Below are 26,972 nucleotides of genomic sequence, written 5' to 3'. Positions count from 1 at the left end.
CTCTGTTTGTTCAGTTACCTTTCACAATTAATTGCCTACCTAGTCATCTGCGGACATGATGTTGGAATACTCTGTATAATATATGATAAAGTCTCATTTTAGATGTATAATGAACTTCAGTTTCCTAAGTGGAGTTTATATTATGTGACATTTTCCTTGTTGAGAAAATTGCATTTCTTTGAGAAGAAGCTTTGTGGAAAAAGATTAGAAATCCAAGTTAGTTTAGTCAATTGTAGCAAAAAAATTTGCAGTGGCTCACAGAAAGCATGCTAAATGTTTTGATAGTGGTGAGTACCCACAGACTAGGCTAAAAAGGTAATGTCATTAAGAATTTTAAAACTTCTTTAACTTAGGATTTCTGCTGATTGTGCCTCAAAAGAGTGGCACAAAGTAGAGAACTCTTTGAATGGCACAGGGAGTGAGAAGTTGTTTAAATTAGGCAAAACAAACAAACAACTTTATTTTATTTAGAATCCACCAGGCTCTTCTTCATAAATTTCATCTTTGTAGTTAGAGTACAAATGTCAAGACATCCGGCAAAGATAGGAGAACTTTAAGCAGAACCTTCAAGCTGGATGTTTTATTTTGCAGTTGCTTTTGTCTTTTCTGAAGATGGTTCTCAAAGAAATTAAAGGTCTCTTGATTAGAGCGTGTCACTTAGAGTGTGAAAATGCCAAGGATGTAATTATTGCTGTTCCATTGCCACAGCAATTGCTGTATATTAATTTCTCTCTTAAAAATAGGGCAGGGAATGGAAAAGCAACTGGTAAATGCATCCCATGTAATTCTTCTCCTCTTCTTCTCAGAAGGTACATGAAACTCATGATTGAGTGAAGCAGCCTGTCCTTGTTTCTCCAGCTTGTGACATAATCAGAGGGAGTAAGTTTATGGAGAGGGAGGGCAATCCAAAGTTCAGACAATTTTTGTGATACATAGAGCAACTCCTACAACATAATCCCAAAGCACTTAATGAGAATTTTTGTAGTCTTCATATTTGAAGTCTGCCAGACTGACCCCTGGAGCAGATTTCAAATGTCAAACAGACAAAGGCAGTTCTGACTAGTTAACAGAAAAACTTGTGATCTCCATGCCCACTATGTCCATCACAGATATAAGACAGATTTTTACAAGCCCCTGACTCTTAGAGAAAGCAAATAGTGGCTTGTAAGGACATTTCCTGGGTCTGTAGGAGTTTTTCAAACAAGGGACTTGCTTTCCCACTTTCCTCATCTAGGAAAATTTGACCCCCCAAGGACGGGGAATGGATTTTATGTCCTTCTAGAGCACCTAATGGAAGAAGTCTCTCTTCTTACCCTGGAAATGCTGAGCCAATTACATTTGAAGCCTACCAATGTGTGCTTGTGCCCCTTCAATTTGAATTGAAGTCCACGTTGGCTTTCCATTTACCTGGAAAAGTTAAGAGTCAAGTCAAGCATTGCTGCTTAGGATTTGGAAAAAAATATGTTCTCCTGCTTGCAAGTTTCACTCTTAATTTCCCATTACAAATTCCCCAACTGTTATTGTTGATCCAGTTCAGAAAAATGCAGTGCTTTCATGCATGTTTTAAAGAGCCTGTACTGCAGTCAATCTCTTCACAAAGTCAAAGAGTTTAAGCTAGAATAAGCTAGTGAAAAGAAAGAATTTGAGCTAGCAGTTGTACAACTCTAAACCTTCTCTAAATGTGGCTAGTCTTCATCTGAAAAGAAGCATTGAAGAATAAGAGAAGTTTTAGAGTTAGGCACTGGAAGAAAGTACAGACCAAGTACATGAGCAAAGACTGAGATTGTGCATTGTCTGTCACTCAAGGAAGAAGGTAAATTTAGGCCCAGTAAAACAAATGTATTAAAGAACTGTAGATCCTACCAGGAATTTTTGTTCTCTATGAGTCATTTAATAGAGACACGAAGGGTGCAGGTTTTCGAATTATATTTTATTTAAAATAGCAAGGAATCCCTTAACATAATGCGTAAGATGATAAAACTCATTGTCAGCAGAGGCTGCTTGGACTAGAATTAAATTGCTGTAATTCAGAGGTTAACTGGTCATCTCTGTGGGTTTGAAGAATGTACAGAGTTCAAATTGTAAAAAATTTGATATAAATAATTCTAACAAGTATTTAGGAAGGAGTGTGTAATTTCACATTTCAGAACTTCAGTCAATCTCTTGCCATAAGGTGATCAGAAACAGTTTTTTTTCACATCTGTATTTTGTGACAGCTCTTTTTCCATAAGACACCCATTTCCATAGAACATCTATAAAGCTTAAAAGTTCTGTGAACTTCACAGAAACAGGATATTATACCAGTTGGACTCAGATCTAATCTGATATGGCAATTTGTACATTATGGTTAATGACATTCCCTTTATCAACAGCTGTGATTCTGACCTTTGTGGCTCTGCTGGTTCTCGTGATTTATACATTTTCATAAACTGCTTATTGTTTTGTACAAAACAAAAATCTAAAGAACTTTCATTCAACTGCTGTAACCTTTTCAAGTATTTGCTCATAATAGACACGTTCAAATAATTTGTTCCCAGAAATTCAGATCGTATATCAATAGCTCTCTTTTAAAGTGTAATATACTCTATTAAACCTTTTTTGTATTCAGTCATTATGAAAGAGAAGATATGCTACAGCATTCAAGAGAGGAATAATGCAATTTTACTAACCCCCTTGCATCAAAAATTTGAATTCCTGTTTTGGACACTCGGTTCTAGAAATATGCCTCTCTTTTATTTTGGTATTGTGGCAGTTAATAGTATTCAGAGATCCTTTTACTGGTTTGTGATGATAACGTGACTCAGGACATGTTAGTGCTATGTGTTATAAAATGAGGCAGTTTATCTTTAGTTTAGCCTACATTTAGTGGGGAGAGCGCTTTTCCTTTGGGAACTGAATGTAAAATAACTGAAGCAGATTGAAGTTGGCAGTGACTAATGAAGTCTTGTGAAGGAGTCAGGAGTCAGTGGGTTACTGCATAGGATGAATTGAGAAGTGAGTAACAGCAGCCTCTTTGTTGAGTCTGTGCTCTCTGGTTTTGGCAATCTAAGTGCTTCTGTGAAGAAAATCTCTTCCCCAAAGTAAATAAATAAATAAATGTCCTGTTGTATGTTGCTGAAGAACACGCCTTTGCACGTACATTTGTCACGGTGGAGATAATTCTAGACTTCCCATGTTTAATGAGCCAGTGTGGTTGCCTAAAGGTCTTCTATATATTAATTATTTTAAACAGTCACACAGAATTTATGGAGCTGGGATTCCAGTTGAGAAGAGCAGGAGGTTACAACTGCAGTGCTCCCCCTGCTCTGCCCGTTTGATAACGTGCCCTATTGTCACAGAGTCTGGCATGGTACAGCAGCTGTAGTGCATACAGCACCAAGCAGCCCTCTATGGGACTTCTGCATAGAGTATTGCTGCTCTTCTGTTTGAGTTGGCTGTACCTGTGAATTATGTGGGCATGGAGTGAGGGCTTGAGGAGAAGGAGGAGACCAACCTGGCCTTGAAAGGAGCAGAAAAGGGGTAGAGGTGACAAAGACCAGCCAAGCCCCTGCCCCCAGCTGATAGCTGCCTCAGGTCTGGAATTACTCCAAAATGTTTCTGCCTTCAGCCTAGAATTAATTGATTTGAATGACTGCTTAAAATTGACTCAGTGTAAAGCAGGATGAAGGAAGCCAAACTCTGAAAAGTGGAACATGCCTTTTGTACTCAATCTAGAGTGCTGAGCTGAGCTTTTTCTACCTTACGCAGCACTGTGTCATAGGTATACCCAGCCCACAGTTATTTGAGTTTTTCTACAGGTCTGCAACAGTTCAGAAAACAAACTGTTGTGGTTCTGTCCTTTACACCAGAAGTGTTTGGTCTGTGGGTCTTTTGTTAAACTCCGTCTTTCAGACTTTATTTTTAGACACCAGTATCTCATAGTAACCTGGGGATTCGGCCTGAAGCATTGATTCAGGCTCTCTACATTCTAACTGTCCCAGCCTGTGCACACAGAGAGCAACAAGATTTGTGTTTTCCACCTCATTAAACTGACAGCAGAAATTAGTCTGTGGTATTAAAAACTAAAAAGTTAAATTACAGCTACACATGTCCTTTATCCAATGGGGCGTATGAAAGATGTTTGATTTTAATGTTTGCTATAATGGAGAATTTAAATTGCAATGTTTTTCAAATCTCTAATCTTTGTTTCAGAGTGGAATATTAATTACGCTTTTAACTATGAGAGGTAAATAAAATGAGCATCCGCTGCCTGCCTAAGGGTAAATTGCAGATTACTGACAACGTGACATGGCGTACTAAATGTCAGTTTTGTCAAACAAATTTAGAGGAACAGTTAAACTATTAGCTTCCTGTTGTTAGAGGGGTTTTTTTGCAATGAATGACTGTTGCTAGCAGCAGGGGCACTGTACCATATGGAACACTAACAGAGCTAAATTGAATAAGCGAGATGAATGAGAAGATAGCACTACAGACACACTCAATTAGTTTATAACTGTCTAATAACTTCTGTTGGTGGTTTTGAATAAACAATAGATTAACTATTAAACCCTTTTTTTTTTTTTTTTTCTTCCCAAATCCGGTAGAAAAACAGTGTGATGATGACACGCGGTGAAGAAGAGGCTAAGCACTTTGGTTTTTTTATTTTTACCTCTTCTTGATGATTCAACCTGTGTGTTGCTGGCAGTGCCAGCAAGTAATAAAGTGCAGTATTTCCAAGATGTGGACCAAAATAATTCAGAAGTAGTTATGCATGCGAAGTATTTCTTTGAGTACAACTACCAGGAATTGTTCTGCCTGTTTCTCGGGACCTAGCTTAGTAGCAAGAAAGCAGTAGTACAGCATGCTCTCCTAAAGCTGTCATGGCGATTTATTTGGCAGTTAAAGTGGAAAGTGCTGAAATAAAATTATAATTAATGTCTGCCCATTTCTCTGTGCATAAACAGGCATAAAAAGCCCCAAACCACCCTTAGCCCTTAACCACGTTTAGCGAGTTGGTGCTGATGCATTAGTGTGCCCCTGACAAGGCAGACTTAAAACATGTTTGATTTTGTGTACAAGATTATGTCCTACTAAAGTCATTAATGTCAGACTATTTCCATCTAATTTAAATTTTAAGAAAATACATGCATTGCAAGATAAGTGATAGTAATCTATCCCTTTCTTATGGCCAAATTTTTGGGTGAGCCTCCGTGGATCCAGGAATTGGACTCAGTGATCCTAAGGGATCCCTTCCAACTTGGGACATTCTATGGTTTTGATTCTTCCATTCAAGTCACTGTAGAGAGATGTGGACCTCCAGAATGCAGTGAGCTTACCTCATATTCTGTTGTGATATTTTTGTCCATTATTATTTAATGTAAAATTTCTAGTAAGTAGATATCGAAGGATCTCAATCAAGCTATTCTGTTTTGTGCTTTCACATTTGGTGTTCAAATTTAATGATGAAGTCATTAATAACCTGATAAACCTGAAATTTGAAACACCAGAAGAAGGGGGGCAAAGTATTGAGATGAACACTGGACTGAAGGGTTAATGTAATAAATGCAGTAGGGCATGGCCAACTCCCAGCCTGTCAGTGAGAGTGATCAGTGATTTCTGTAAGCCTCCTCACTTTGTGATTGCCTGAAGTTCAGCACTTTTAAATGTAATCTGAGATCATTGGGAAGTGTTGGGAAGCAACAGGGAGTGCTGGGAGTATTGTTCAAGTATTTGGAGAACTCATGACATTAAGCCAAAAAAAAGCTCAGCTCCATTAATTATACTCCTCATGAGTAAAGTTCTTTGAAAGGGCAGTTTCTATTTTTTAGACCAGCATTCCACTTATGTGATAACATACATCTTGCTGAAACCCTTTCACATGTCACCTGAATGCAGTACTCTTATCCATTCTCTGTGTGAAGAGTAACACTGCTATCAAACTACTGCTAACTTCCTTCCAAAATCCATTTTGCTGACAAGTGAAGTGGTTTCTGGCTTTCCCTCCCTGTATGTATTTCACAGGGAGTAATACAGGTTTTATTTAGTAAAACTTCATGAAGTATTTAAAGCTCCTCAGTTATACTAGTAAAATGGAAAAATAGCATTGTGGGAATGCAAACTCCCTAATCAAGCTGAAAGAAGAAGCCGAGACAGACTTGATCTGAGGTTGAACAGGGTAAATAAGATAACAGATATGTAGTGCACAATATGAATAAGTTCCCATTGATGTGCTATCTTGATATATATAAAAAGTGTTCCATTGAAAACATTGCTGGCCAGGTCTTTTATATTAAACTGTTTTTTATCAGTTTTACTTGCAAACCACAGTAATTGAGACATTTTAACTCATTTCTGAAAGTAGCTGACAGTCCCAAAATAATGTTATACTGCCGTGTACGGTTCCAACACCAAACCAAATCAAAGTGTCTCAACCTGGTGCCCATACATCTACTTCAGCTTGCATTTTTGAAGCTGGTATTTAAGAAAACTCATGCTTATGGGGCTTTTTGTTACAGTAACTTTTCATCTGAGGAAAACTAGAGCCTCTTCAGCTGTAGTTCACTTCAAAATTAATCATTAACCATCCCAGTGTTAAAGTGTTTTGAATGAAGACACTGTTTAAATAGTGAACATATTCCTCGTGAATTGTACAGATTTCCATTTGTATGTTTGCAAATTGTTTATTTTCTTTCTGTTGTGGAAACCAGCACTGTGCTGTCTTTATCCAGTGTTTGTAAGCTTAAGTGTTACTGTGACTGTTAGGTTTCTTCCTGTTAAAAAATTTCAAAAATTCTTCCTGTTAAAAATTGCCAACCAATCAGGACCAGCGTCGTTCCATGCAGTGATTTGTGGTCTGATGCAAAACTCTTGTAAAAACCTATAGTCCCCTTCACTATGGTTCCATGCTTAAGTGATCTTTTCGTTACTGAATTTGCTAACTTAGTAAGTTTGATGTACACAGTAAGATGCTGTTTTTACAACTTGTCTTGCAGAAGTAAAAGTTAGCAGAGAGAAGCCTGTTAGCTTCTTCAAAGAGGCAGCACACATTTCTGTCAGAGTGGGAATGGAAATCACCATTCCCAAGCACAAATTCTCTTACCTCTCCGCTGAAGTAAACTGTAAAGAGCCTTTTTTTTTTTTTTTTTTTTTTTTAGTTTCCTTTGAAAGATACAGCTCTTTAACAAGTTCCCTAGATAGGATAGGAAATGTCAATCTAGTCAAAACATTTGCTTGGCGTCTGATCTTCAAATTGCTATCCTTGAATCAAATAGCACATTAAAGAGAAATTGTCATGTTCTAGTTTATGAAAGAAAAAGATTTGAAGTTGTACAATCATATTTCTTTAGCTCTGGAAAACAATCACAATGCTATAGATATTTTCAGGTGCTTTTGGGTAATTAAGTACCCACAATTAATGTTTAATACAGTATTCATCTTAATTCAGTAGAACTGTACCAACACTTGTGCCAAAGCACTGAATGTATATGTAATAGCTGTTTCATAGCAAGTACTCTACTGTTTTAGAAGCATTTTTAGAAGCATTTCTACTCTATTCCTACTGTAATTTTTTTTAGTGAAGAAAAAAAAAAAAACAACTAAATGATTTCTCTAGAAAGATGAGATATTCACATATTCCTATATGTTAATGATTAGTAACAATGTCTTGCAAGTTACCAAGACAGTAACCTCTCCAGCTGATTTCTGGTGCTGGGACTCCTACTCAGTACCATCCCAACTCAGACTGCAGTATGTTAAGTGCAGAAAGACCCTTCCTCTCAAGTACAACATCTCAAATCTTGTAGAGCTTTAACAGAGATCTCTGTGCGGGCTGTATTGTTCCATAAACTCATGGAAAAGATAGAATTAACCAGTACATTCATGAGTGCAGAATCATTGTTATGGAACTCTTTTGTGTTTTCCAATAGAGGTACTGCTTTCTTCATTATGTAATTCTGTTTTTATTTTTTTAAATAAAGGAAGGGTAATTTTCCCGTGACAGTGCACATCCTTTCTCTCTTAATGCCAGTAACTATCACATTCTATCTTAAAAATATCATTGTTGTTTGTTATTAGAAGAGTGTGGAAGAGTAGATTGTGGTGTTTTCACTTCAAATACCATACCAGAAAAGCTGTTAGCTCTCTTTCTGGGTTCACTGCTGCCTCTGTGCAGCATTTAAGACAGATCTGAGTATCTCCATAAAACTCAGTCTGCCAACTGCATTACATCACTACAGTAAAATGTAATATCTCAATATATTTGAAGTACTTGGCTGTGTATTATGAGAATAGCAGCTATCATTGCTGTTATAATTGCGAATTTCAACTGACTGATATTTCTAATGTTACAGCATTTTAGTTGTTCTGAGTTGTTTCTTTCAGAAGAGCATCACAGTGCCTAGCAACTCCTGTTAATGCAGCTAGTGCTCTTGGATAACTTCAACAGAGGAAGGATCATAGCATTATTTATAGCTTTTACTCTGTTTGCTCAAAAGGAACTTTACCATGCTAAGCTGTATTCAGAAGTTTCAGATTTTTTTCTTACGATCGTGATCAAGATGCTAGAATGTCTTTTTAAAAAGTATTTTTACAAAATTTGGGATTTGGGAAAAAATACAGGGTATTCCTTCTCTTTCAAGTGTGTTCCTGTGTAGTTTTAGGCAACATGGTTGCATGTAAAAATATTGATTCCTTAATCTTTGGATTATCATGCTGCTTTTGAAAGGTAAAAATACCGTATTACATGCAATCATTAATTAAAATTATTTTCAAATGTTCTGTTATTACAGATATAACAGCAGCTTTCCTTGACTCTTTTCTTACATCTTTTAATTAAGAAAAAAGATTATGTTAATTGATTCAAGTTTACCAGAACTGGAATTGAAGGAATCTAAATACAAGGGCTGCTCTGAAAGTAGCCTTTACAATGTTGATCCACAGTGTCAGAGGTGGATGCTGGTGGTATGGCAGTAGAGGTGGAACTTTCAAATCAATATTCCATTACATGTCATTGCCATGTAACAGATGGCAGCAGAGGGACAGTCTGACAGAACAGCATCTGACTTGGAAGTGCATATGAAGCAAAGCGATGGAGTTGAATGGCGGCCATTGACATTCATTGATGCTTGCTGAACATTTTACAGGGACCAACCAATGGATGTGAGCATAATGAGGTAGGGTGCTGATGTGCTTCAGCAGTGACAGCAACAACAGTGGATCATCTCTGCTATGCAGATGTTTATGATTGCAGCATGCAGGCTCTTGTTCATCGTTGATGAAAATGCACAGCTAATGGTAATGATTACGTTCAAAAATAGTGCTTTGTAGCTGAGAATTTGTTCTATCACTATAAATGGTATTATTTTTCTCTTTGTATCTGTTGTAGTTTCCATGGAAATAAGTAGGGGGTATTATTTTCAGAGCAACCTAGGTATTTTAAATATTTCTACCTAAAGCCATTATGGTATGCTGCTGTATCATCTGCCCTTTCTGCCACATTAGAAAGGGCCCTGAAGTGAATTAATCAATCTTCCTTGCTGTGCAAGCCACTTACTAACATTTTTGTTGTGAACCATTCAATACATGACATACAGCCTCAACGTAAGTATCTGCCAAGGGAGAAGCAAGACAAGACAACACCATTATCTGTTCACGAAGAAGGAAGACATTATCTTCTCCCAGAAGGCCCATTACTGTCCACAGGGCAGGGTTGGACTGAGGGTGCAATTGCATCTTAGAGAGACCAAATAGTTCTGGCTTCGTAAGGGCTTTGCTGGACCGTTTACTCCTATAGTCACAGCTTTGAATTACCAAGCTGTCCATCTGGCACTGCCAATTAAATACAATAATCAAGGCTTGTGAGAACACTTGAATTGTTTAGGAGGCACATGCTGCTCAGGAACTACTGCTTAGTGCCCTTCCTTCCTTTAGTCAAGCACAGAGTGCTATTAAATTAGTGCACTGCTAAGAACATGATGCTCAGGGTGTATCTTCATGCATCCCACTAATTCTACCCAGCTTAAGCACGAGTTTAACATTGCCCGTTTTCAACAGCTCCATATGAAAAAAAAAATTATTTCTTACATGAGTGAATATTACCCATTCTGTGTTTTCAGTTAGTGACTTTTGGTGAGACAGATTTCTTTTTGTGGAAGAAAAGGGAAATACCTCCTATAAAAGAGTGATTAAAAACCTATGCAGTTGGATATTTTGAGTTTCTGAGGTGTGTTGAATATTACAAAAGGAGGGAAAATGGATTTGCAGAAATAATTGCTGGGAAAAGTGAAAGGCATGTGATTAAGATGGAATGTGGATAGTACATCAAAACTCATGTATAAGTTTGTGAACGTTTGGGATATCAAAATCATCCGTATGAGTTTGTGAATGTTCAGTACCAGTACCAACATTAGCAAATATGTTGCAGAGGATGTTACCTGTGTAGGGATACAAAGAAGGAGGAATTATCAAATAAAGTGAGGAAGCATAGGACTCTGGTTCAAAAGTCAGCATGAGCAAGGAGCGCTGTCCTGCATAGAAGACAGTATATGCAGGAACTTCAGAAGTACTCGCACGATAGGTTTACATCAGAGCTAGGACAGGATGCTTATCTGTTTGCCAGAACATCTGTACTAATACAATGGAATTTTGCATCAGCAGAATGTCTTTGACCATTTTGTGTTCTATTACTGTAGAGGAGAAGCAGTGGATGAGCAAGATTAGGTTAAGCCTATCAAAACTTTTGCTTTTGACTTTGCACTACACCACTGCATGCATATTTATATATATATATATATATGTAATATATATATATTTACATACATACATGTATGAATACAATGCATACAGTATACTTACATATATTTAAATATCAAATATGCTAAAAGGAATTTCTTTAGAAAATGCTTTGAAGAACTTTAAACATTCTATTTTGACTGTATTTTATATCCTTACACCAATAAAGACAAATGCTTTAATTTCATTTTTCATTGCAAAGATCTAAGTGCCTTGGGGGAAAAGCTGTTTTCTGTATTTAAAACTGTCACAGTTGCTACTGCTTTTTATTAACTTGAGCCTATGCAGTCCTAGAAGCAACTAGTTAGACACCATAAAATTCTGGGTATCTACTTCCTCCACTGGGACTTGGGAGACTGTCTAACCCTATAGTGAAGGTACCAAGTTATTTCATGAAGAACGTGCCTGTCCTACATGCAAGTCAGCCACAGGGATGTGTCAAGGACTAGAGACTTTCTGTTTGTGGAAGGAACTGCTTATGTGGCACACTGACATTTAAACATGAGCACTTTTCTGAGGAGCTTAGAATAGCATAGCAAATCTCAAAGCGAGAGTAAGGTGTGCAGAGAGGATGATGAAACTACCCCATGACAGAGACATCTATCACATAACTCTATAATTGTCCTTGCTGAAAACATGTCTGTAAATGTGGTGAAAATTGGATGTGGAGAATGTTATCCCAAAACAAATCTGCATCAGTTCTACACCATCTCCTTCTTCAGTTTGTGAAAGCAAAGGGTATAGGGACACCTCCAGTGCACACCACTCCAGGAGTTCAAGGCTTTGCTTAAAAGTGACAGCTATGGGATAAGAAGTGTTTCCTTTCATCATTAGCCAGCCTTTTATAAATGGTAATTAGTTTCAGGAAGAGAGTTTCAAAACCTGTCGTGGATGTATTTGTGTGAAAAGCTTTCGTGTTTACTGGCACTAAACATCAGACAACTACCTCCTCCTGAGTAGGCCTCAGTGTTGTCTGTTTATTTTTTTATTCAGATCGCATGATAATACTACGGGGAAAAAGAAGAAAAAGGAAGACTGTTGAGACAAAGGGGAGAATTCTTGCAGCATTACATGCAAAATATATATTTTTAAACAATGTCATAAATATTGTATTCTCGTAGCATGTGCAGTCTTTAATACCTATATCTATGCAATACTATGAAAGAAGCTTGTCTCTCTGATGGCCTGATACAATATGCTTTTCTTTCATTCATCTGAACTGTTTACATGTTCTGTCTTAAAAAGAGATCATGTATGCATATATTTATTTGCATACAAAAGAAGCCGGGTATTCCAAATGTGGATTATTAAGATGGCATATATACTAATGAAAGTCCAGCTTCTGTGTAAATTTTCATTTATTGTTCTTAGTAGAGTTAGCTAACAAAATCAAATTTCTTTCTGTGGGGAAAAAAAGTATCTTCAATCAAAAGGAAAGGTCAGGTGTTGAATTTTCCTGTGAACATACCTTTCAGAACAGAACGTCTTCAGAGACTTCAAATATTTCATTTCAATAAGTTGAAATAGCATAGTAGAAAGAAGAATAATTTAATGTCTTTTTACAGATATGTACAATTAGTATAGCAGAAATTAATACACATTAAACACAGTGGAAAATGGAATGCTTCCATCTTCATTAAAATGAGACTGTGTATTTTTGATACCACATCTGAATATCAAAATATAATTTACCATTTTGCATAGAAAATGATCTCATTCTTAGGATGCAGCTGAATGTGAATAAAACTAGCTCTCTATTGAAAAGAAAAAATTTAGTGATAAAAATATTTCTACTAGCCTTGCTCCTGAAGTTAGAAAGGTGGTAAAGAAAGGTACATGTGGCATAAAAATGCTAATGAATAATGAGGCATATCTATAAGCAATTAAGAAGCTAAATAATGAAATGAATAGCTAAAAAGAATCTGGATCTTTAATTGTTAGTGTGTAATTTTGTTAGCAGTACCATATATTGGTTATGACTGTGCACCTCATGTGGAAGGAGTACGGTTTATGATTGTACTCAGATCTGTAGTTCTTTAAATCCCTGGCCCAGGGAATATGGTTGGTTTGGTGAGCAGAATGATCAGCTGAAAGAGAGACCTGGGTGTTGGTCTGCTTGTATGACTAAACGTGGTGATTTTTCTGGTATAGTGCATTTGGCTCATCTGCCTACGCTAAGTTGGCTGCTCCAAGTCCCTTATTTCCTCACCATCTATGTATTTTTCTTATTCTCCTTCACAGTTCAAAGGAGGACTTCACAGTCAATGAAACGTTGTATTCACTGGCATCTTGATTAACAAGGCAATAGGAAGAATCAAAATAGAAATTTAAATATTTTGTATATAAACTTCACATTTTGAAACAAATTCAGAGAATGCATGGCTTTTCACTTTTCCTCTCTTATTTCAGTTGTTCGGTTTTTGATAAAGTGTATAGATGGATTTCTCTAAACACAAGATCAGTGACTACCTTGAGCCAGGAGTAGTACAAGCAGAAGCTTTGCAAACAGTTCTGCCAAACTTTCTCAAATTCCCTGTATCATTGTAGCCCACAGCCTTTCCTGAATAGACTGTAAATCATACTAGAATATACTGATTTTCTCTGTGCCCTAGGACAGGAATCAGCAGTTTTGAATAGATGATGTAACATAAGTCTGGTATACCATATAGCTCCAGTTTTTTTTGTACTGAGCATCAGTCACCGGTGCTCCTACTCAACCGCTGCACCAGCAAAGAGAATTCGTGTCAGTGTGATGCTGCTGTGATCTGGGGTGTTAGTGAGATTCATTCTAGAATGTTAGCTGGCAGAAATCAGATAGAGAAGTTAATTTTGTACAAAGCAGAAATTAAGAATCAAATAAGCACAGGTTTTAATGATGTCAATACAAATACATCTTTAATCATGCATTGAATACCAGAATTTAGGAAAGAAGAGTTAGTGGAAAGAGTAGTTGCTCTGCTTCTGTATGTACAGATGCAGCTGCACCTTATTTTTCTAACAGCTTTTCCTTCTCATTTCCCATTCTCCATCTCTTCTCCTTTCTGATCCTCTCTGTCCTTAAGTCAAGCCATACTTTACTTTGAGCTTACACTAATATTTTGAAAATGGAATGAAGCTTAATATTTTTTTATGCTTTGATGTCACTTGATGCTAATGAGCCACTCCACTACTAACAAGAAAGTGCAAAGAGACCATTACAGTTATGATATGGAATAACGAAAAACACAGAAAATTAAAGCTGTTTTAGTTTGTGATCATGTAAATCAAAACCATTTTCCTTACACTTCAAGTTCACTAAAAAAGTTTGTACTCATTTTGCACATAATTCTTGTAATGCAGTAAGACAAATGACTCCCCCACTTTCTCAGTCCTGCCAGCACTAGAAGGCCTTCTTGGCTCCCAGTACTAGCAGGAGTTGATGTTAATAAAAGCACTTCTGTGTCACTGTGACAAAAATGAAAGCCACACTGAATGAAAAGGGGGAGGGAGAATGAAACACTGTAGTATCAGGAACACTGATTTCCAAGCTCTGTCAATATTGCAGCATTTCATTTCAAAAGTTCTTTCTTCATTCTTTATCAGAGAAGGCAAGGCCATGATAAAAGTGAAATGAATAACATTAGCACTTGCACTTACACAGCAAGTTGATAACGAAAACAAAGATAAAGCACCTAAAAGACACTGTAATAAGCCACTCATTTGTTGAATAAAAGGGCAAATGCAACCTCGACGGTAATCAAATATTCAAAATGTCTTTAACAATCTTGCATAACTGATGTATCTTTGCAAAATATAAGATTTCTTAAGGCAAAGAATAATTTTATAATTTAGTACAGGTTTATATACTAAGAACCTGAGCAAGGAAAACTTCAGCAGCATCCTGCCTATCTTTTCTTGGTGAAATTGTCTTGAGAAATGCTTTCTCTGTGGTTGTCCAATAGAAATGCTAGTTCCCTGAAGTGGAGACAACTTGTAAAGCATTTTATTAACTGTTCACTAGTTTTTGCTGCAAAATTTAGTGCCTTTATAAATACTTCTCCTAACTTTATTTCCTGTCTGATAGAGTGTACACAGTTTAATGTCACTGTGAAATTACATTCTTGAGCATGCTACATTTCAAAACAAAGCATGTAAATCTGAATTTTAACAACAGAAGTTAACTATGAGCAGAATTTCAATATCACTGATTCCATGCCATTTCTGCTTCCTCACTGGATTTCAATTGCTTGATACTTGTGCCTCCACCCAAAAGGAGGCCACTTGGGCCGCTGGTGTTTTGATAAAAAATGTAGAGTAGAATACAGCTACAAAACACTATTTTTCAACGTAGTCACCACCATTAACTATGCATTTTTGCCAGCAGGAGCCTGTATGCCACAATCATAAACATCTGCACAGCAGAGATCACAGAATCACAAAGAGATTGGAAAAGACCTTCAAGATCATCCAGTCCAACCATCCACCTATCACCAGTAGTACTCACTAAACCATGTCCCTCAACACAACATCCAAATGTTCCTTGAGCACCTCCAGGGTCAGTGAATCCATCATCTCCCTGAGCAGCCCATTCCACTGCCTGACCACTCTTTCAGAGAAGTAGTATTTTCTAACGTCCAGCCTAGATCTCCCCTGGCGCATCTTGAAGCCATTCCCTCTAGTCCTATCACTAGATACATGAGAGAAGAGGCCGACCCCCAGCTCACTACAACCTCCCTTCAGGTAGTTATAGAGAGCAATAAGGTCTTCCCTGAGCCTCCTCTTCTCCATACTGAACAGTCTCAGCTCCTTCAGCTGCTCCTCATAAGGCCTGTGCTCCAGACCCCTCACCAGCCTGGTTGTCCTTTGAACCACTGTTGTTGTCACCACTGCAGTAGTGCACCACGCACTGCCTCACTATGCTTACATCCGCTGGTTGGTCTCAGTAAACATTCAGCATCAGTGAATGTCAATGGGTGCCATTTTTTCCACTTGCAGGAATTCAGTTTCACGCCTTTGTTTCATGTGCACTTCCATGTCAGGTACCATTCTATCACACTGCCCCTCTGCTGCCATCTGTCATATGACAGCAGCACATAATGGAATACTGGTGGGAAGGTTCAGCCTCTACTGCCATACCACCACCATCTACCTCTGACATTGTGGGCCGACATCATTAAGTGAGAGGCATTACTTTCAGAGCAGCCGTTGTACTTTTCTCACTTTATCTAAACAAGTAGAGAAGGCAGGTTTCTTTCAGACCTTGAGCTGGTTCTGATTATTAGTCTCAGTTACCTTTTATTATTTTTTCCTTCTTTTTAGTATTTTTATGCTTATCTAACTGTGGTGGTTGACAGCTCTGTCTCGTGCTTTGTGCCCAGTGCTTTACAAACACAGAGATAAGACAATCCAGGTTTCCAAGAGTTTTTTATTTACGTTGTCAGGAGAGAAAAAAAAAATGAGAAGGGTAAATAGATGGAAAATGAACCAGCCAGACTGATAATGTAGCAGTGTCTTATCAGTTATTGGATTGGTAGTGGAATGTGTTGGGGAAGTAATCACAGAGGAGGATTTTAAGAAGGGTATAGAGTTAGGTACATGTAGAAGTGTTCCAGGGAAACTCTTTCAACTGGAAGGAAACGTACAGGAGAAGATGCAGCATTTGTGAATTTCATGGTGGCTGTTAAAATGGGAATCAATTGTGGCAAAGCTTTTAGTTTATTATTTTCCCAGGCTGATTTTATTAATATTTGTAACAGAACAAATGCTACCTAAAAACCCACTCAAGATGTTTTGGGAAGTCAGTATGGTTGTCTTCTCTGCATTTTACCCTATTGTTACAGCTACATCAACTTACAGTATTCCTAGCTGATCTTGGAATTGTACTGGCTATGAGGTTTCCTTTTCTTTGGGACTGGCATAATATATTCTCATATGTGGTGATGGTTACGCTGTTTATGTGAAAAGCTGATCATTTTTGTTTTGCTTACTTAAAGAATTTTGTCCTAGGCGATCATCATGGGAGTTTCCATCTGTTCTGGTTTTCCCTATGGTTGTATCACTTTTTTCTAGAAACATCAGAGAATAATTATGAGGTATATTTTCCATAAGACTTCTCCCCACCCCCCAAAAAAAGAAAAACCTTCAAATCTAAGAGCATGAGTGGTGGTGATGTTGATATGAAGTACCATGATTTTATGCGTTTTTGAAATCTTGTATAGCTGAAGTCTCTCAGGGATCAAGAGATCCAAGGAATTGCAGAGACTGTAGCATTAAGCAGTATCAGAAAACTGCGGATGTAAAGAAAATATTTTTTGCAGCAAGTTTACTTGACTAAGTCCAGTGGGTGTTTTTGTTCACAGTACAAATTCTGGCTGGTATCTCTCTTTTCCTGTAGCAGTTGTTTCAGATTGGAACTTTTCCCACAAGACCTATTTCTAGAATTAGATTCAGATTGAGAAGTACTGTGCAGTTGTTACTGTCATAAAAACAATCTGCTATAGCTTGATTATGGGACCAAACTGAAAATGAAGGAAATGAGAAAATGTCAGTGTAATTTCTTAACAAAAATTATCTAACTTGTTATGAAGTCTGATTGAATTGATATTGTTGGTGTATTAAGCAAAAGCTCTGACTTTCATTGGGAAAGATATAGCTTTCACTGTAAAATAAAGGATGTTCACTGCAATGGTATGTCCTTGAGATGTGCATCCTATAGAACATATCCTTTTTTAGAGTTGCACTGAATGGCTGGTATTTCACCATATTGTGAATTTTCAGATCATTGATCAGTGATCAGTATCACTATTATGATGCCCAGGGAATTCTCCTAGTAGCTTTTCTTTAAAAAACTTCTAAGGCAGAGTTGTTGCCGGAAAAGCAGCACTTTGTTCACATGCTGGAAGTGTTGGAGGAAGCACTGAGCTTCTAAACTTGATAGCAAGTAAAAGTTCTGTGAATAGAGAGAGAACTGGTTTACTGGTGGGCAAGGAAAGGTCACATCTTGGCTTCATTTAGCATGCAGTATCTAGATAGCTAATTAGATTAATAACTGATTAAAGAGAACCTGCTGACTCCATCTTAAGATGAAAATGAATCAGTGTATGGTTGTACCCCTGTGCAACTAGAGAGAAAGGGAAGTCTTCTGAGAAAAAAAATGATTCTGCTTGTTTCCTGAAGCATTGCTCTGGTGCTGAAGTGTCCAGACAATTTTCCTATGATCTGCACAGCCATGAAATAAAAAGAATTGCAATAAGTGACTTACAGATGAAGTTTCACTGGCCTGTGGTTGTTGGCCACAGCTGGCCACAGTTGAGGCCTTTGGTTCACAACCCAGCTATCCAGATGGGATTTGACCAGCAAGCTGTCAGGTGACACAAAAAGGCCTTGTGTAGTTGACATAAATAGGATAGGATGAGGAGACTTAGTGTGTTGCCATTTGAGCTAAGAGATGAAGGTAAAGAAAATTCACTGGTTTCATGTTTATCAGTTTGATAAACCTGCCCTTATTAAGGACTTGGTTTTTTGTGCATTGGAAGATAGGTCTCAAAATAGATACACCTCAGATTCTACTTTAAATAATATATCATTTGTTTATTATGATTAGGGATGAGGGGAGGCTGGAGGTTTGTTCAGAGTTTATACACTATGAATTAATAAGGAGCTAGTTTTGTTATCAGGTGTACAAGTCTGTTAGTCTTTTCATCAGAAAAGGTCTTGTAAAGTTCTGCCACTTAAACTCCTTACACTAAATTAAAATCCAGAAACAAAACCTTTGTTTAGTGCAAGTTATTTTTTTCTGTCCACCAATGATACTCTGAATGACAAAATCAGAAGTTAAACTTCATCTACAAGAAGGATGTGACTTGTTACTGTTTATTACCTTGACAACAGCCTCTAAGTGGGACTTCAGTATTAGTGAATTCATTAGTGAATTTTTAAATCCTTACTCGGGAAAAATTGGTGGTGGGTGGATGGTTGGACTGTATAATCTTGGAGACCTTTTTCATGCTTGGTGATTCTGTAATTGTAATAATGAGCATGTGTGAATTTTTATTGCACATCTAAATGTTTACTTCAAGACTGAGTCCTACAACTGGCTGCCATCCAACTGGTCGTAGGAGCACTCCTTCTTGATGTCAGTCACAGTCTAAAGTGTATTCATGGTAGCTCCAACTATTGCAGCTGCCTTCCAGGGTGGGATGAGCAAAGATACTGCTCATAGCTCCAGTTATTATAGCAGGTTTTTAAGGTAGAGTACTTCAATCACTTTCGGTCGTGGAGATATACCCTGATGAATTGAATTACTATCCATCAGTTTATTGAGGACCAGATGTGTGCCTTAATATTTTTGTCTGCAGTGACCCAATACCATGTTCTGCACTTTTAATTACCACTTTTATTAACCGCAAGATTTTAGGTTCAAAGCACCTTAGACCTTTAGTTGTGGGTTATGATACTGTTGGACTTGTTACTATACAGCTACTCAACTGTGCCTCCCACACAAATAGCTTGTTATCTAGTTTAAGGCAAGAAATAGCAAGTAGGCAAGTGGAGAGCATGAAGGAACTGTGAGGCAATACTGATCAGCATAGTGAGCAGTAGTGTCAGTGCTTTCCCAACGGTATCTGAAAGTAGTATCTGAAACGGTATCACAGAAAGTAGTCTTCAGAAATGCAAGTCAGATTAAAATGCAACTTGTTTGTGTATGTGAGAGATTATACCAGGAGGATACAGTATGATGTGCAGCAGTGAGCTGCATTATGTGTTGTCTCAATGACACAGCTCCAGGTGGTTCTACACATGCAGAGTGGAAATTTTAACTGATCTATCAGTTCTAGTGAAATCTTATCTCCTGTCATTTTTGTTTATGCATTTAAACAGATGTAGTTTCTGATATAGTAGCTCAACATCACTTTCATATCCAGGTAGTCCCCTGTAACTCAGTGGTGCTCCCCAGGGATTAAGGTACTGTTCACTGCAAATCGGGGCATTGGCAACTTGCTCTTTGTTGTCAGGTGACATTTCAAGGTTAAATGTGATGTCAGTTGATGTTTCCAGAAGACTGGGAGTAATTGTGAATATGATGGCAGTGTTGCTATAAACGATAATACTAATGTAAACAATATGAAGAATGTATCTGCTCACTGGGTTTTGTTGTTGTTGTGTTGTTTTTTTGTTCTCAACGTTGATTTCTTAAGAAAATTGGCTAAAAAGCGAAAAGAGACATTGAGCAGTACGCGGCAGGAAATGACAGTGATGGTGAATTCAATGGATAAAAGCTACACTGAGCAAGGCACCAACTGTGATGAAGCTTTCTCTTTCATGGACACACACAATCTAAATGGGAGATGTAAGTCTTTTCTTTCTTTCCTTCTTTTTTTCCCTTTTCTTCCACCTTAAAAAAAAAAAAAAAAAAAAAAAAGGTGCAAATGGTTTTTAAAATATTCCTCATTACTCAGTCATGGAAAATCTATGGAACACAGAGCCTCTCACTGTGCAGCACATTACAGGGTGTATTTGAATGAGTAAGACAGCCAGACATCAAGAAAAGACTTCTTTAAAAATAATAAGAATAATTGAGCTTCTTTCTGCCCACTTTTTCTTCTGCAGAAGAGCAAATACAATACAGAAACAGCTGTAGTTTTTCCTTTCTCCGATCTCCATTATGTTAAAAATTTTATCTTCCTCATCCCGTCCCAAGTCCTTCAAATGCTTCCCCTCCTCACTTTTTTTTTTTTTTTTTGGGTAGGCAAAATTATTTTTGAATGTCATAACGTAATAATGGTGATCCAATTGTCATATTATTTCCAGTTCTAGATGATTCTCTTTCTGTTGCTTGTGCAAAGAAAAAAAAAAAAAAAAAAAAATTAGCTGAATTATGAGCACTGCAGTTTCATAAGAGAATGCCTAAAATCCTGAGTCTTCATGGATCTACCCTCAAATTAAATAAAATTTAGGGTATACATTTTCCTAACCAGAGTTTGGTCAAAGACTGCCTGGGGATTACCAATCACCGAAGACCAGGATTGCAGTAGTTTTTCATATAACTGTTAAAAAGAATGGGAAAAAAGTTGACAAAACATTATAGTTTTTTGTAGCTCTTAAGGAATCTCAGTTTTTTTGGTATACCAGTCTTTTTAAACATCATCAGAATTTAACAAAGATTCAATTTTGTTTCAAGTACTAGCAGACTGTAAGGCCCAATTCATAATATGCTTAAGAACATTGATTAGCTCAACTGTTACAAACAGTCTGTGAAGTTTATTCAGTAAGACTTCTTTCAGCAGCTTTGGGTTCAGAATTTGCAGTGTTCATTTGCATTTGTGTTGATTCTGAAATTACTTTGAAATAGATCTTTCAAAATCTGCCTGCCTTTTTGGTGAGACTATCCCATTTTAGTTAATGAGACTGCTTCTTTAGTGAGGAGATCAAGAAGTTTGGCTTTCTCTTCTATCCTCATGGTGTAGTCTTCCACTGTGTTGTTGAATGGTCGCAACAACCAAAGAACCTCCAGTCAGTTTCTGTGAGTACATCCCCTTTTCATGCAAACCACCTTAAAACAATTTGAAATTGTCTGCATGGCAAATACTTTACGCTGACTGAGAACCAGAACCTTTAATTCAAGCTTTCTGTAATAAATGTGGTCACTAGAAGAATCAGTTTGACAGTCTTGAGAAAAATCTTTTTGTAAGACCTTGTTCTCAAGAGATTTAAAACATTCCTACCTCCTATAAAAGTTTATTGTCCTGGCAACATTCTGTATCTCACCAGTTTTATTAGCTGCCGCAACCTCGACCTCAGCTAGTCTCTACATCCATTTCCAAAAGAATTACCTCTGTGTCCTTTGCTTCTAGTGACAGAATCAAAGGAAAGTAGTCTCAGATATATTCATTTAGAGGATAAATGGTATCTTCCAGGATACGTTAGCTGGTTTCCAAATAGCTCCATTTTAACGAGGGCTGTTAACTGTATACCAACAGCAAAAAAAAAAAAAAAAAAGACAAATCGAAGCTACCAGTCATCTCAGTCTTTCTCATCCAGCAGATCCTGTCTTCCCAAACTCTGCTTTTTTTATTTCCTAAATTCCTATTAGTTTGCTTATATGTATCCAGAATAAGTTTATATTTATTTACTCATCTGAGATAATTTCAGCCGTACAGATAAGCAAAATTACCTCAACTAACGTCTAGTTTGAAAAAGCTTTGTTTAGCAACCTTTAATGAGTCTTTGGGTGAACATCCTCTGTAATGTTATGATTAACGCTCTCCTGTTGGATGTATCTGTGCTTACAAAAGTAATTCATATGATCTCTGGAAGCCAGGGAACTAACATTCTTTGTGTTCTGCCTTTTACAAACAGCTAAATCAGTAAACACCAATGCCAGCACTGGTGTATGTACAACAGTCTGAAAACCATTCTTAAAGAGTAATATTTAGAGCATAAATACCATCTGTGTATTATCCCCCCTTTGAACAAATTGAAAAAGACAGAGAAAAATGAACTGTAGCAGAATGTTTACCTACAGTATTTACTGTATTATTAAGTAAACTTACTAGTGATCAAAGCTTCTGTCAAAAGCACCTGTTGTCACTGTGATGTCTTTATTGAAGCACCAGTATTCAGTCTAGTCTTGTGATTTAAAAGGTATATTTGTCATCGCTGATCAAAATGCTTTATCTGATGATATTTCTTTCAAGGCAATTGATCAAATTCTGTAAGTCATTCATTTTGTTCACTAGACGCACCTGCTTTTCCCTGGGTCCCGATTAGAGTGTGACAAGCATGGCAGAAAACCAAATCAGCCGCACGTGCCTTGTCACTCAGCTTAAATAGCTGCATAGCACTCTGCCGTCTCTAACTAGCCTTCTTTCTTTTTGCAGCTGTATCTTCACCATCTTCATTTACAATGAAAACTAATACACTGAGCACGACAGTGCCTAACTCTTATTACCCAGGTAACCAATTTTTTTTTTCTTTGCTTCAACCCCATGTAAATTTTTTCATTACAGAAGCATATGTAATTATGTTATTATACTCCTTGCCATGGATATTTAATACGTGTTCCATGTAACCAGTTGCTTACAGTACCTTTCTGAAAGAAAACTCAGGAACGCTTATCAATCATTTTCTGTTCTCTCTCTTTTTACCTTTTCTGCATTGACCTGCTTATGATGTATGACAGATCCATTTGTGCCAACTGCAATTTTAGGTGAGAACATTTCCCTTTATCAAAGTTATTGCTGAAGTAATTTAGAAAGCCACAGACAATAGTATGCAAAAAAGCTGTAGTTTTATGCTTGAGGGAGGGGTGGTAGGCTTGTCTACACTGTGAGTGCTAAAGACAGTTATCAGACTTGATTTCTACTGTCACAGTGCAAGTCAGGGGAGAAAAAAGAGAATTTTAACAAGTGGATTTGTGAGGAAATGTTTATGCATGTATTTGGAGTGATACAAAAGAATTTGATTATCACAGCAATTGAAATAGTTTCCCTCATTTTTTTCCTTTTTTTTTTCTCAGAACAGAAGATGTCACTTTTTAAAAACACCTTTTTTTCCTAATTAGACTATTCACAATGTAGAAAATCAGACAAAATAGGGTTTGGGCCATCCACCAGCTATCATTTCTTACCATAATGCCACGGTTTCTCACATGATTGTCAAAGTGAAGTTTCAGAGGAGAGTTGGTATTTTGAACAGCAAAACAATAACATGACACTTCAGTAATACAGTTTATTGTGCATCAGGTGTCACAGGTATAAAATGAAGTGGTAGAACTGTAGTTTAAAAACATACAGTTAAAGTATACAGCATTTCCACAGGGAATTTGAGAAATCCTGTTGTCCAATATCAGAAAGAGAGCAATTTCACACAGTAAGCAAATTGTAAACATGAAGTGCCATTGCATTGTCAGTGCTGAAGAAACTGACTACACTGTCTTGTATTTATTTACACTTTCTTCGCATAGTAACTTTAAACTAAACAGGGAAATACTTTAAAGTGATAAAATACAGAGCAGTGCTCTGTAGCAAGAGTTCAAATTCCACTGCCAAATCTCTCTACTCATCTTACTATTACTGACATTTTCTCAAACAATTTTTTTCTTCTTCTCCTTTTTCTTCACATCACCATAAAAAAAAATGAAAAATAAAGACCTCTTAACTGATTCTTTTCTTTAAAATTCAAGTAAAACAATCTTAAATAGAGTGAAGCACAGAGGAACTTCCAGTATAGGAATTTGATCTGTGTAAGCTTGTTCTTGTAAAACAAGATTTAGAAAAGTGCATTTCAGTATGTTAACTTTGAGAAGGAACCAGTGTGTTTTTATACATTATGTAAATTTGGGAGAAGGTAATGGTAGTGACTGTGACAATGTAATGATCTGCATGCAAATGAAATTTGCAGTGCCTTTTAACTGCCTGAAATGTTTAGATTTTTTTGTGTGTGCTTTAACATTCACTCAACACTTCATCCAGTAGATGTTCTAACCTTGTGGGTGGGCAAGGAGAAAAGTGTTATCAGGAGAAAAACTCTGAGATTTTTGTTGTCTGAGTTATTCCATCTTAGTTAATGTTTTCACTGGTTTCACTTGGTTTTCCTTTTGTTTGCAATCCTTTGCAAAAAGTAAAAGTATTTGTTAGCTCTTTTTTCCCCACAAAAAATAATCTTTAAGTAAGCAGTTCAGATATCAGACAAACACACTGGAAGAAAAATAAATAAAAAAATCTTTGCATATATAAGTCTGTAAAGTCTTGAATTAGTTTGATACATATTTTATGGTCCAATACAGCAACATGTGACTTCCCATTTCAAAAAACCTTCCAGATATTTCCATGTAGATAATGAATATTTTTGTAACCTTACATTTTAGAAGTATTATGAATGGTGTCATATTCAAACAGGGTTTATTTCTCAAAAGGTGTTTATAATTGTTTCTATAGGAATAATGTTTTACTTGAGGTAAATCAAATTAGCTGTGTTCAAATCAGTTGAAGATTACAGCTGTTAACAAAAGTGCTGTGTTTCTGTTGCAACTAACACCTGCTCTTGCCACCTTTCAATGACCTTTCAATGTTTAAAGAAGCCATTTTAGGCTGTAGGGTCAAGTGTGTAGTTAAAAGTGTGACCTCCTTGGAAGGTACAGGTATTGCAAATGGCTGAGCTCAGTTTTCTCAGTCAGAAACTCCTGCAATGGCTGCAATACACTTACCATTTCCAAATTTCTCTATAGCACAATTTTGGGCCGATTCGTGCATATTAGGAACTCCACCAAACAGAAAGAGAAAATTAATTAAAGCTAATGACATACAGTTCAAATGGGCAACAATCTTACTTCTCAGTTTCAGATATGAGGAAATTTTCATATATTTGAGGGAAAACTTTCATGCTTATTCTAATAGCTGAAAAGAAAACTTGAGAGCTCAATTAAAGCTTTACATGACAGCCACTAAATTTACATGAGTGTAGGTCATGCTTGTCATGTTTCAGTTGTATGTATTACTGAAATTGGAGAAATAAAAGAGTGCTGTCCTGAAGATAGCGTGCTGGCTTTGCAGATGCCTCGCATGCTATAAGGTCATATAAGTGGCAAGTTAATATATTTTTTTAAGTGTTGTACAACTCTATGGGAATCAGTAAGTGGGAAGTAGAATAACTGAAATTGTAAGAGATCTTAAACAAAAGGGACAGACTTCCCATTCTGTATGAACATTCCATCTGGAAGAGCTCACCCTTCCAGAGAGCAGAAATGCTGAAAAGCTTGTGCTAGAGTGCTCAAAAGCAAACCAAAAAACTGTAATATTTGTGGTTTCATAATATATCATATAAACCAAGGAATCTAAGTGCTTTGTTTAAAGCAACTTAATACATTACTCCTGAAGAAAGAAAAATGGGATTAATGTAACTATAAGAAATAAAGAGACGGAGAGAGGAAAATTAAAACAAAGGAGGTCGTGGAAAATAAACTAATAAGGATGAAACTGCAGCTTTGATAGCATAAGAATCTGATGTCTGTTAACTTTGCATTCATCCCAGATATTAACAGTTTGGGTTACGAGGGCTTCCCTAATTTGGAGAGGAAAAAATAATGATTAAAAAAAAGCTAATTCTCTAACCTGCTTCTAAAATGGAAATAAGCCAACCAAAAATCATAATCCTACACTTTTTTTTTTTTGTCTTTTTTGTCTTAGCCACTTTGTAGTTTTCAGGTGCCATTTCAACAGCGACATATTGTACCTACACTTGTATACCACGTTTCATGCCATGCATCCCAAGGTGCTTTGCAGTACAATTTTATCACACAGTAGACAGAAGTTGTCAAATTCTCTCACTAAATGATGAGTCTGTTTTCTTCTAGATTGATTCAGGTTACTAAACCAGCATGAAAAATAGTGCACATACTCATGCCCATAAATTGTTCTCTGCTTGGTTTAGATTTAAATGCACCTTCCATACTGACTGTATGAGGACCAGATTTCATACATCTTGTTATCACTGTGAACTGACAAATCCTGAAATCATTCCTGAAATATTATTCTTCGAATTCTGTGGCATTAACATCTATTTCCAGTGATACAAGTATGACCAGAATCTCACCTTTAATGAGATGTGGTAGTATGTTTAGAATGTAAAAGAGAATTCGGGACCTTTTCATTCAGAAAAAATGAATAGTTTTCCACTATGATGTATTTAACTTCTGAATGTGGCTATATATTTTTAGTGCTTCCCTATCATTCACTGTATTTTACAAAAGATTTTTTTTTTTTGTATATTTATAAATATATTCTACTTGTAAACCTCTTGCGCTGTGCAGCCAACAAGGAGTACTTTGGCCAAGTCAATGCCCTCCATCTATAATTGCAGTTAAAAATCAAGAACTCCTTGAGATACATAAAATTATTATTTGGGTAGCAGTAAAATGTATTTTTAATGATATTTTGACCTCAGAATTTGGGTTGCTTTTTTTTTTTCTTCTCAAGTCTTTACTAGTCTTAAGAACTCCCATCTAAATAGGAAGAAAATGACTTTGCTTCCTTAGTAGAGAGCATTTTCATATCTGTTTTATTGCAAAGTATACATTTTGATCTCAGTTACATCTTTGTGAACTGATTCACAGTAAGAGACCTTTGTGCTATTGGAGTTGATTTATACAGTGAAACTGAGATCAGAATCTGACTCATTTAGGAAATCACACTGTAAAGACTAAATTACAAACATAAAATTACCTGTAA

The 26,972-nt window shown here is 36.7% G+C and overlaps 1 protein-coding gene across 9 annotated transcripts in view; it reads left to right on the top strand.

Moving 5' to 3' along the window:
* Positions 1–26,972, top strand: part of PTPRM (protein tyrosine phosphatase receptor type M) — a 450,209-nt gene that overhangs the window by 333,251 nt on the left and 89,986 nt on the right. For 5 of the 9 annotated variants that reach the window (XM_042870338.1, XM_042870337.1, XM_042870346.1 and 2 more), the window contains 3 exons: positions 19,944–20,095; positions 22,626–22,700; positions 22,928–22,954. In XM_042870338.1, coding sequence (XP_042726272.1) covers positions 19,944–20,095; positions 22,626–22,700; positions 22,928–22,954 — 254 coding nt within the window. The remainder of the gene's footprint in view (positions 1–19,943; positions 20,096–22,625; positions 22,701–22,927; positions 22,955–26,972) is intronic. The other 4 variants (XM_042870342.1, XM_042870340.1, XM_042870343.1 and 1 more) reach the window with 2 other exon arrangements.

This window comes from Lagopus leucura, unplaced genomic scaffold (assembly GCF_019238085.1).
Source record: "Lagopus leucura isolate 7727_CA_CO unplaced genomic scaffold, USGS_WTPT01 Super-Scaffold_100002, whole genome shotgun sequence".
Taxonomy (NCBI): Eukaryota; Metazoa; Chordata; class Aves; order Galliformes; family Phasianidae; genus Lagopus; species Lagopus leucura.
Note: the sequence above shows the minus strand (reverse complement) of the source record. Positions and strands in the feature narration are given on the sequence as shown.